The sequence below is a fragment of the Oncorhynchus mykiss genome, chromosome 4, assembly GCF_057628025.1.
Source record: "Oncorhynchus mykiss isolate SJ-2025 chromosome 4, ASM5762802v1, whole genome shotgun sequence".
NCBI classification, from domain to species: Eukaryota; Metazoa; Chordata; class Actinopteri; order Salmoniformes; family Salmonidae; genus Oncorhynchus; species Oncorhynchus mykiss.
In genome coordinates, this window is record NC_143025.1 from 77,287,925 (window position 1) to 77,300,213 (window position 12,289).

The window sequence follows — 12,289 nt, forward strand, 5'->3', positions numbered from 1 at the left end:
CTGTGTCTGTTTCAAGTGTTAATGTCTCCTACTGGGTTGGTGAGAGACTCAAAGAGAAGCCTTTACAGAGCATACACTCAGTCATAGTGGTTGATGCGAGATGCAGACAGACGGACACACAGACGGACATATGGGCAGAATGGTTAGAGTGAAGAGGAAAGAGGGAGAGAGCGAGGATGGAAGAGTGTTGGTTCTTCCACAGGGACCAGCAGCCATCCTTCAGAGGGGGTTTGAGGGGGGGGGAGGGGGGGGGGGGGGGGGGGGGTCCATGTTCCATGACTGTTCCTGGGTCTTTTAAATAAGAGATTTCCCCCCCCCCCCCCCCCCCCCCCCCATCACCACCACACCTAAACCCAAAGCCTCTGCCCCCAGCTCGCTGCCACATTCACCAGTATCCTGTATATGAACGTAGTAGACATTAGTGGTCATTGAGCCATCTTAGGAGGTGAGAGAAGGGGAGAAGGACAACGCAAAAAATAAATAAGACAGTGGGGATCGGTCTCTGCATGTACGGACATAGTGAGGCTGGAAAGACCAAGACAGTTATATATCAAAACATAATTTTTTTCTCCTGTAAAGCAAAAAAACATAGTATTATGTTATTACTTTCCCGCCCTACGCTGCGGCAGTATTAAAACTGGAAAAAAGGGGGAGATCGGGGGTGCAGTCCAGGGTTAAGCAACGGAGGGTAAGAAAAGTGAAATAAAGACAAATGAAAGAAAACAGCATGCTCATCAACCATGTCAATGTGAATCGGATCAAGTGGCAATTTGTTTTGTCTGACTGTTTTTGTTATAGAATGCGCTTTCTGCTTCTCTCAAAGCGGTGGTTGTTTATACTGCTGCATCTGACTGCAGACTTGACTTTATGTAAAAGTGGGAGAGGGAAGAAAAAAAAGAGCGATAAGGAGAAATTGAGAGAGGAATCGGTTTACGAAAAATGCACCAATATGTTTTCTGTAGAGAGTCTTTAATTCAGCATAGACTGTCAGAAAGGGGAGGAGAAAGAGGGGATGTCATATATGGATAACGAATGTGTCCTGTTAAAGTACTATTTTACAGGGACCGCATTTACCATGTTCTCTAAAATGACATTTCAGCTGGACAAATGATTCCCGCAGACATTTTACTCTGTGTGATCAGAGGAATCCAAGCTCATGCAAAATATATACTTTTCTGGGAGAAAACAAAACGTTACTTGTTTGTCTATTCTATCATCAAGAAAAACGAATCAAACATGGATTCAACATAGATAAGAGTGCCTGCTCGCTTGACAATGTTATTAGTTTAGCTTGTTTGTTTGTATTGGAGACTTCAAGCCACACAAGGAGACCCAGTATTTACACTGGTATTATAATGGCGCATTTCCACTGAGGATTTACCCTAGTGTTTTACCCAAAAGGCTCAGACTTTTCTGTTTCCATCTACGCGGGTCAGCACCCGTGTCTCACTGGGTCATGGCTCCGGAGGACCTGCTCTGACTTGAAGCCAAGGCCATGGGTACTTTTCGGCCTGCATACAGTCTTGAATGATGCAGAGGTTGTTTATTCTGCTCACAAGTCTTCAGTGCCACAGCATTGATGAAAACACTGGAGCTGGTGCGGGGGGGGGGGGGGGGGGGGGGGGGGGGTAAGTCTCAGAGGAAAAGCACTACCACAGAGTGTCACAGCTAGTAGTCGGTGGGCTCTGAGGTTCAGAATCATATCCTGAGCTGGGGACACTGCTATTTTTGGTCTTAAAAGCAAAACATTGAGGGAGTAAATGCTGCTGTATGAGAGAATAAAATGTACAATTTTAATAGGGGGCCTATTATGATTGCCACTGCTTCTATAGAGCCATAGGATGGGGAGGAAAATAGCTTTGTTCAGACAGGTCAACACTGAGCTGCTGATCTGAGGAGCCATCATACGTTTCTAGGATTGATTACGCTATCCACTGCTGTGACCATATGGTTTACAGTGATTCAAAGCAGCACACATTAGTGCACCCAGCAGGCAAAGCTGGTTAGAATGAAGTCATTCTGCTTTTGAACTGGTTGAAATGACATTGTTTCAACGCATTTCGTTTTTTCCTGCTGGGTAGACTAATGCATACTGTCTATCTGACACAGGACAGTAGTAGGGGAACAGTAAGAGCTCACTAGAATCTCAGCTGGAGGATTCTACCACCCAGAGAGCGTGTTGACAAAGACTAGAAGTTTCAGTTCCGCTCTCTCTTCTTAAAGTGGTAGACTCTGGCCTGGTTGAGTCAGAAACATATGAAAACAGAAGAGAAAAAGGGCAACAAATGGAACAAAGCTCTGATGTGTCAGAGTGTGTGTGCTTTTACATTAGGCCCTGCCACCGAGCTGCACCAGTTGCATTGTGCCCATAGTTTAAGGGTGTACAGAGCATACTCATTGAAACTTCAGAGGGGGAAAATTGAATTACTGGGGGTCTTTCTGGGCTGAACAGCAGGAGCCTATAATGCAGTGAAATTCAAAGTCTTTCAGCAGGGACCCCATTTTTTCCAATATTTATTTGAGGGAGCATGCAATTGGCATGCTGATTGCAGAATTTCCACCAGAGCTGTTGTCAGATAATTTAATGTTAATTTCTCTACCATAAGCCGCCTCCAATGTTTTATATAATATGGCGGTACTTCCAACTGGTCTCACAACCACGCCAGCCCAGGACCTCCATATCTGGCTTCTTCACCTGCGGTATCGTTTGAGACCAGCCACCTAGACAGCTGATGAAACTGAGGAGTATCTCTGTCTGTAATAAAGCCATCTTATTGGAAAACTCATTCTGATTGGCTGGGACAGGTTCCCAAGTGGGTGGGCATATGCCCAGTCATGTGAAAACCATAGTTTAGGGCCTAATGAATTTATTTCAATTGAATGATTTCCTTATATTCACTGTAACTCGGTAAAAATGTTGTGTTTATATTTTTGTTCAGTATATATTGTCCCATATGATAATTTGTGCTCTTAATGTTTTGTTTGTTTTTTTAAATTTGAGACTCCACCGCAGTTTCCCCATCGACCCCGACTTTGAAGACCACTGCTTTAAAGAGGGGGTGATAGGTTTTGGTGGGCGAGTGCCAGACGTGCTTTCATATTTTGGAGCTGTATTACCTCGAGGTAGCAGGGTCAGTACATCAACTCTGCAGACTTCAGACAGAGGGAGGTGAAAGTTCCTTTAAAATTATAGGGTGGGAAATGCAGCATAACATTTTTTTTGTTTATGATTTACAGCAAATTAATGAGATTGCGGGTATCAGCAGTTAAACTGGATGGACATTTTTAACATCTGAAGTTTAATCATTTGGTGATAATCATTCATTGCTACTCATCTAAATTCCCTGATCCTGTCAGGGAACTGATTATAAATTAGCTTTTTATAACATGAAATATCAAAACCATTCTAAATATTATGAATCTATATACAGTGCCTTGCGAAAGTATTCGGCCCCCTTGAACTTTGCGACCTTTTGCCACATTTCAGGCTTCAAACATAAAGATATAAAACTGTATTTTTTTGTGAAGAATCAACAAGTGGGACACAATCATGAAGTGGAACGACATTAATTGGATATTTCAAACTTTTTTAACAAATCAAAAACTGAAAAATTGGGCGTGCAAAATTATTCAGTCCCTTTACTTTCAGTGCAGCAAACTCTCTCCAGAAGTTCAGTGAGGATTTCTGAATGATCCAATGTTGACCTAAATGACTAATGATGATAAATACAATCCACCTGTGTGTAATCAAGTCTCCGTATAAATGCACCTGCACTGTGATAGACTCAGAGGTCCGTTAAAAGCGCAGAGAGCATCATGAAGAACAAGGAACACACCAGGCAGGTCCGAGATACTGTTGTGAAGAAGTTTAAAGCCGGATTTGGATACAAAAAGATTTCCCAAGCTTTAAACATCCCAAGGAGCACTGTGCAAGCGATAATATTGAAATGGAAGGAGTATCAGACCACTGCAAATCTACCAAGACCTGGCCGTCCCTCTAAACTTTCAGCTCATACAAGGAGAAGACTGATCAGAGATGCAGCCAAGAGGCCCATGATCACTCTGGATGAACTGCAGAGATCTACAGCTGAGGTGGGAGACTCTGTCCATAGGACAACAATCAGTCGTAAATTGCACAAATCTAGCCTTTATGGAAGAGTGGCAAGAAGAAAGCCATTTCTTAAAGATATCCATAAAAATAGTTGTTTAAAGTTTGCCACAAGCCACCTGGGAGACACACCAAACATGTGGAAGAAGGTGCTCTGGTCAGATGAAACCAAAATGGAACTTTTTGGCAACAATGCAAAACGTTATGTTTGGCGTAAAAGCAACACAGCTGAACACACCATCCCCACTGTCAAACATGGTGGTGGCAGCATCATGGTTTGGGCCTGCTTTTCTTTAGCAGGGACAGGGAAGATGGTTAAAATTGATGGGAAGATGGATGGAGCCAAATACAGGACCATTCTGGAAGAAAACCTGATGGAGTCTGCAAAAGACCTGAGACTGGGACGGAGATTTGTCTTCCAACAAGACAATGATCCAAAACATAAAGCAAAATCTACAATGGAATGGTTCAAAAATAAATATATCCAGGTGTTAGAATGGCCAAGTCAAAGTCCAGACCTGAATCCAATTGAGAATCTGTGGAAAGAACTGAAAACTGCTGTTCACAAATGCTCTCCATCCAACCTCACTGAGCTCGAGCTGTTTTGCAAGGAGGAATGGGAAAAAATGTCAGTCTCTCGATGTGCAAAACTGATAGAGACATACCCCAAGCGACTTACAGCTGTAATCGCAGCAAAAGGTGGCGCTACAAAGTTTTAACTTAAGGGGGCTGAATAATTTTGCACGCCCAATTTTTCAGTTTTTGATTTGTTAAAAAAGTTTGAAATATCCAATAAATGTAATTCCACTTCATGATTGTGTCCCACTTGTTGTTGATTCTTCACAAAAAAATACAGTTTTATATCTTTATGTTTGAAGCCTGAAATGTGGCAAAAGGTCGCAAAGTCCAAGGGGGCCGAATACTTTCGCAAGGCACTGTATTTTTTTTAAACTTAAAAGGAAATAGCTCAGGTATGATATAGAAAACGGATTTCTCACTCACTAACTGTTGATTAAATGATTCGACTATAAATCACATATATATTTTAAAACCATTTTCTAAAGCCATGGTGCTTTATTGCTTTTCAATTTACTAATCTACTGCTTAACAGTAAACAACCTAATAAATGAAAATGACTTTCATGCATGTAAACAAGATTTTGCATCATTACTTTTCTACTTCTCTGAGACTAATTTCTTGTCTGTGTGTTTAAGGTCAGCGTAAATAAGCAGCGACATGCACTCTCACTCGCTCACCCTCTGATATTCCATCTACTCTGAATAATGGCTGGCTGCCTGGAGAACACCCAAGTGTTATAGGCCTGCACCCCTCTCTCTCACACACACAGTGGCAGTTATGAGACACTGATAGAGAGTTACGACAACAGTGAATACCTCTGCACAGTGGGGCTCGTGGGCAGCACAGTGTAGATGGTGTCTCTCTCTCATTCAACCGCAAAGATTTGGATGGGGTGCAGGGCATGTGTGGCATCAGCATAATACCACAGTCTCTGGAGAGTGACCTGAATGGCACAGAGGCTGTAACTAAATGAGAGGACCGTCAGCTGGGATGTGCTCTTCTCTCTCCCCCGCTCTGCTTCAACCAACCCAGTGACACCCGACAGCACAACCCCTCAGACGGCCAGGGTTAAAACAGCACGTCTCAACCCCTCAGACGGCCAGGGTTAAAACAGCACGTCTCAACCCCTCAGACGGCCAGGGTTAAAACAGCACGTCTCAACCCCTCAGACGGCCAGGGTTAAAACAGCATATCAGTGTTGTGTTCTCCAGTAAACATGGCAATAAAACCGCGAGGTGTCACTTGCCTTATAAAGTCAACGGTAGTTATTGACTTTTACTAAACATACCATGATAAATTATTTGAACTTTGTCAAAAAGGTTGACAACCTATACGGTTAATACTTAGACGATTATGCAACTTAAACTATCATTAATTAGTATAACACATACATGTAATATATTCCACTAACTGTAAGGTTAAATTAGAACATTCTATGTTTGATTTAATCTAGATGAGAACGGCCTGCGTTGATGACAAATTATGGTCCTTTTACAATGAATTATCCACTTAATGAGAATTTGCTTTGTCGGGCGGCCACATTTAACCAGTACAATATCAGAGTGTAGCCAGAAAGGCAGGCAGGCAGATGAACGTAACCTGATGCGTCTTTCTGGGGACCCTGTGTGAGGTTGGGAACGGGCTGCTGTTCACTATTCTCAGTACACATCCCCATTGAGCAGGAACAAACGTGTGTGTGTGTGTGTGTGTGTGTGTGTTGTGCATGCTGGTGTGATTGACACACAAAGCATCTCCTGGCTGGCTCACTAGATGGATGGCTCACCTCTGTCTGATAAGCAGCGTTGCGCCCTCTGATGATCTCACAGGAGACAGCGTGGCTGCAGGGCAACTAGCAGGCAGCTGCCCTCAGACTTTAGACTAGAGATTCCTATTGTTATGTACAGTCTCTCTCACTAGAGTTTCCATCTGTTCAGTCAGTCTTTCTTTTCTGTCTGTCTGTCTGTGAGCAGTGCACAGGAAAACAAACATGTCAAGGAGACGAGAAAACATTGATTCCGGGGCTCTGTCTGACGACAAGCACCTGCAAGGATCTGAAGACAGGGTGAGGACATTAAGAGAGGGCCTTGCCTCACTCAGCATGAAGAAAACAAACACACCACTACTCACACACACAACCACCAAGAAACACATACTAGCACCATATAGAACCAAAACAACCCAGAGACATGTGAGGGATAGAGAAATGAAGAAATACTTTGATCCACTTCAAATTAATACATTAACAGGGAATGGGGTTAACCTGTGAAAGTAATGGTTGAGTAAAGCATAGTGGTGAGAGATGTGTCTGTGCTTTGTCCTTCGCTTGCAACTCTGAAGCTTCCCCATCACTTCAATGGACTAACGGTAAACTCCCAGCCATTTGCACATAAAAGGACGTTGTCTTGAAACCACAGACAGACAGAAATAAGGTAGCTTAGAGATAAAACCCCTCCCTACTATACCACATATAAACACACTGTTGCTTTGCTATCATTTTTTAGATGTGCTTTTTAGATGTGTTAAAGCACCCCCAGTCATGGAACGTTTTCCCTGCTCATCAAACTGTAAATATGGTTAATTGTCTCTATGGGGAGGAAAATGTAAAGACTTAAGATGGAGTAACCTTTTCCATCAAATGGTTTTAGTGATACATTCATTTGGAGTGGGAGAAGGAGTGGGTGGCTGCTGGCCCTGTGATAGGAACCAAAGTCTTCACACACCTGCAACAGAGAAAGGGGGGAGGGGAAAAAAGCAAAACAAATGCGCCCTACAAAAAGAACAGAATGGATCAACAGCTGGTGGGGGAAGGGAAGGCAAACCTTTTCACCAGGTCCTTGAAATAAAGGCTGCAGGAAGCTAGAACATTTTGGTGGACTTCAAACTCTTTGCCTTCAACAATTATTTTCAGGTCTGTAAACTCTTTCGCTCTGCGCTGTTGGTTCAACTCCTTCAACATCTCTGTAGAACAAAGAAGAAACAAGACAATGCCATGTTCTGATTTAGAATAAGAATTCTCACTATTTTATACAAATATGATCATAGAAAGATATCATGGCAACAAAATATTAAATAGAGAGACAATAGAAATGAGCAGATTATAAAAACATTATGGCCACAGCTTTCATTATATTGCAGAGAAGAGAAAATACAGTTTCATAGTAAACAATTCAGTATTATAGGCAGGGAATGTGTGCCTATGTATAATCAAATAAGCAAGCTCTGCAATTCTACAGTTGTGTACTGAGGAGTGAGTGATTTTAAGCAGAACAGTCTAGAAGGTATTAGAATATACATAGTGCATGCAGCTGATAAAGGTTAGGATTAATATGAAAGACAAAACACTTGACTGCTGTTGGATTTTGTAAATTCACTTACTCTATGAATTCAACTAAAGGAACAACCAACTAAAAGAGATGTGCTTTGAAAACAAGAGACACTTGAATTAATAATGCATTATTCACCATGAGTCATTTTACCAGCAGCATCCTTCCCTGGGTACAAGTTAACCCATTGAACCTTGCTGAACTAAACACTGTCCAAGCCAGAAAAAATAAATAAATAAAAACATCAACACTTGTCTCATAAATATCACTGGGCAACACGAGAACATGGTTTAGTCAAAGGAAAGACTAGGCCTGCTGTATAGAGCGAGAGTCAGAGCTTGTTTCTTTGTTTTAATGAGCCACCATGAGGAGCTACTGAGTGTACCAGACAGCAGGGGACCAACATCTAATATGTAACAGTGTACAGAGGGCAATCTATACTACTGTAATATGTATTCAGCAGGAAACCATCAACAGTACTGTAGCACAGGCCTGTTCAGTGTGGCTGTAATGCCCCCTAAAAAAATATATATAAAAAAAAAAACATGCCTTAAGGCCAAAGTGGCCGTTGTGCCTTTGGGCTGAATATAATAATTATAATGTCCTTCTCCCGGCTGCCAATCACCCTGCGCCGAAGCACCTCTCACTCAGACGGCTCTCTCAATTCCTATTAGCCAATGTCAGTCACGTGATCAGGTTATTCTCACAGGCATCGCAGCTCCGAAGTAGGCTACTAGTGAACACACATCGGGGATGCAACAGCGCGCGAGTGCATATCTACTATCCCCCCATAACATAAAAGTTGACCTATTCTATTGGTTAGCTTGTCATTCTGTGCGAAAAAGAAATATGACACTGACACGATAGATCCCAAATTAATACAACCACTGCACGTAAAATAAAATGTGTTTAATAGCACTGAGGTTGATGCAGTAGATCAGAATGTTTCACTTAAAATGTTGATCAATTATTAGGCTATTTCTTCACATTAGAAGAGCAGCAATGCGACACCACAGTAGGATATCAGCACAAATATTGCAAAATGCAATTAGGGGAAAACACTGTTCTCCTAAACACACCACAAAAATATCCTTTGGAAATGTAGAAAGAGGGAATATCTAAAGATGCAACAACTAGCATGGGAAGTTAATATAACTAGGATTGTGTCGTTGGCTGCTGGACAACGAAAAAAAGTTGAGAACATGAGAAGAATGACCTGAATGGCATATGAGGAAATGTTTATAAAATAATCCCCTCAACAATCCAATGGATGGAATACAGTAAGACATGCCTCATAAAAAGACAAAAACATCCCGGCTCTAAACAATTATGTTTATGGTTAAATAGTTTTAAAATGTTGACAGCCCCCGCACAGACTGCACGGTGGGTGATGTTGAGGCGCACAACAGGCACTGGCCTCTCTCTCCTATTGGAACAAACAGTTCCTGGAGCATGACAGCATCAAGCCTTTAGACTAATATTCATTTCAATTATATTTGTCAAACATGACTGGTGTTTAGCCCATATGCGTAAGTAAAAGTATCAAAGTTTGGCAACATTTTCAGGCGCATCAGTCTGGACATGAGACTAGCCAATATGCACTTGACATGTAGGCAAATTATGTACATTTAAATACATGTTTTATTTTTAACAGAATACCTCGTGTTTAGTTAATGGCCTTGGTGCCCTGGCAGACTGGGCACCTCTTGAAGGCCAAATGGCCGTGCGCCTAAAATCACAAAATTTCAGGCCTGCTGTAGCATAAGTGTATATGCGGGACCCTGGTCAGTCCAACTGTTACTGGCTAAAGACAAGTCTGTCTGGCCTTCATGTCGCATCTGAGATGGACATACCCTGTGAGTAGGTGAAAATTAACCCCAACAACTGATACTGGGTCAGATATTTGTTTATCATTGTAAAAGTTAAGTTTTCTTGTAAAAAAAGTTATTAGCGGTTAGGGTAATCTGATCCTAGATATGTGTTTAACTTCTTGATGACAAGGGGCAGTATTTTCACGTCCGGATGAAATGCATGCCCAAATTCAACTGCCTGCTACTCATCCCCAGAAGATAAGATATGCATATTATTAGTAGATTTGGATAGAAAACACTGAAGTTTCTAGAACTGTTTGAGTCATGTCTGAGTATAACAGAACTTATTTAGCAGGCGAAACCCCGAGGACAAACCACTGATTTCTTTTTTTGTTTGAGGTCACTCTTTTCAATGAGTTTTCATTAGAAATCTGGATTCCCATAGGACCTTCTTGCAGTTTCTATGGCTTCCACTGGATGTCAACAGTTCCTTTGTGCAATGAAGAAGTACGGCCATCTTGAACGAGGGTCACTTGAAGTGTACTGTTAGATACGTGACCAGAAAGCATGCTTCAGTTTGTTTTCTTCCAGTATTGAACACAGATCATCCCGTCTTCAATTTCTTCGATTATTTATATTTCAAAACACAAAGTTGTATTACAAAAGTAGTTTGAAATGTTTTGGCAAAGTTTACAGGTAACTTTTGAGATATTTTGTAGTCACGTTGCGGAAGTTGGAACCAGTGTTTTTCTGGATCAAACGCGCCAAATAAATGGACATTTTGGATATATAATGACGGAATTAATTGAACAAAAGGACCATTTGTGATGTTTATGGGACATATCGGAGTGCCAATAGGTAAGGCATTAATTATATTTTTATTTCTGCGTTTTGTGTCGCGCCTGCAGGGTTGAAATATGGTTTCTCTCTTTGTTTACGGAGGTGCTATCTTCATATAATAGCTTTGTTTGCTTTCGCCGAAAAGCCTTTTTGAAATCTGACAAATTTGCTGGATTAACAACAAGCGTAGCTTTAATTTGCTATCTTGCATGTGTGATTTAATTAAAGTTTGATTTTTATAGTAATTTATTTGAATTTGGAGCTCTGCATTTTCCCTGGCTTTTGGCCAGGTGGGACGCTAGAGTCCCACATATCCCAGAGATATTAAGAGAAACTTCTACATCAAGTCACAAACTTCAGTTGACCGTATAAAGCTTTCATAAGAGCATTTCATACTTCTCCAAATCTCTGCAAGGCTCCGGCAATGTCTCCTCTTCTTGCTACACTCAAATTCACAACGTGGAATCGGCAAAGCTGTCTGTTGTAATGGACCATCACGGCTCCGCAGACATGTACTGTGAATTAAACTGAACTCTGCACTGACACACCCACCCAGCCACATGATCAAAGTCTAGTCATTGACTAGTGAGCTGCTACTGTACTATCCACACTCATCATTTGTCTCAAACAGGGGAGGTGTGTGTGTGCACGCTTGTCTAATTGCATGCGTGCGCGTGCATGCTGTCTACTGGTTTATGCGCAACTTATCAGATGAGCGATTGGATCCACTGTGACAAAGTAAAGCAGTTTAGTTTGTGTTATCATAGAACACTCAGTCAGTCTACCTACCGTACGCCCACCTCGGACTCAAACACCCAGGATTCAATTAACCTACTCTGACATTAGCCCCACTGTTTGGCTGGAAATACTCCCTCATTTAGCTTTTTCTTTCTCGACTGACACTAGCAGCTCACTGGCAAATTAATTCAGCAGACTAAATTATACAGTATTAAGCCGTATGACAAATAAGAGCAATTCAAGACGGAGCCGTTCGGTGACTGCATGTGGAAAACCCTCTAAGCAGAGGATCCAGATGTATCACAGCAAGGCATTAAGTGACTGAAATGGCCTGTTCCTGACCATTAACCACACTGAATGCAATGCTAGAATTGGAAGAAATGCATGAATAAATAGGCCGTTCTTGTGGCATAAAGACAGCCTTGGCATCATTAGGGCGAACAACTAAATCAAATCAACTCTACATTACCCTCAGCCTCCTGTAATGAGTAGAGAGCGAGAGGAGTTGTAGTTGTCAACTTCAAGGCCCCCTATAACAGATTGCAAATAGAGTCAAACAGCCACTTGTGATAATATTGCCTTCTGTTGTAAACTAACGCATACACGCACAATTCTCTACAAAAAAGTAACAGCCTTCAACATTCTCCGGCCCTGTCCTAGTCTACATGGCGCTCCAGTGCTGCTTGGCGCAGTTGGACAGCCATCTGATTACTGTGCAGCCTGCGCGGAATGGCGCAGGCACTGTGAATACATGGTAATTGGAGTTTGCATTGTGTGTCCCCAGTGACCAACATGGCTCTCACCTTTAATCTAGCACAGCGCACTGCATCCATTTACCCCACCACTCGGACTCAGTCGAAAGGAAGGAGAGAAAACTAATGAGAAAGAGA

The 12,289-nt window shown here is 41.9% G+C and overlaps 1 protein-coding gene across 14 annotated transcripts in view; it reads right to left on the minus strand.

Moving 5' to 3' along the window:
- Positions 1 to 12,289, minus strand: part of LOC110522439 (kelch-like protein 29) — a 408,191-nt gene that overhangs the window by 75,638 nt on the left and 320,264 nt on the right. For 7 of the 14 annotated variants that reach the window (XM_036976046.2, XM_036976047.2, XM_090233069.1 and 4 more), the window contains one exon: positions 7,507 to 7,645. The exons of 4 other annotated variants lie outside the window; for them this stretch is intronic. In XM_036976046.2, coding sequence (XP_036831941.2) covers positions 7,507 to 7,645 — 139 coding nt within the window. Of the gene's footprint in view, positions 1 to 7,310; positions 7,646 to 12,289 lie in introns of all 14 variants that reach the window. 3 more of the 14 variants (XM_090233073.1, XM_090233072.1, XM_090233074.1) reach the window with 1 other exon arrangement.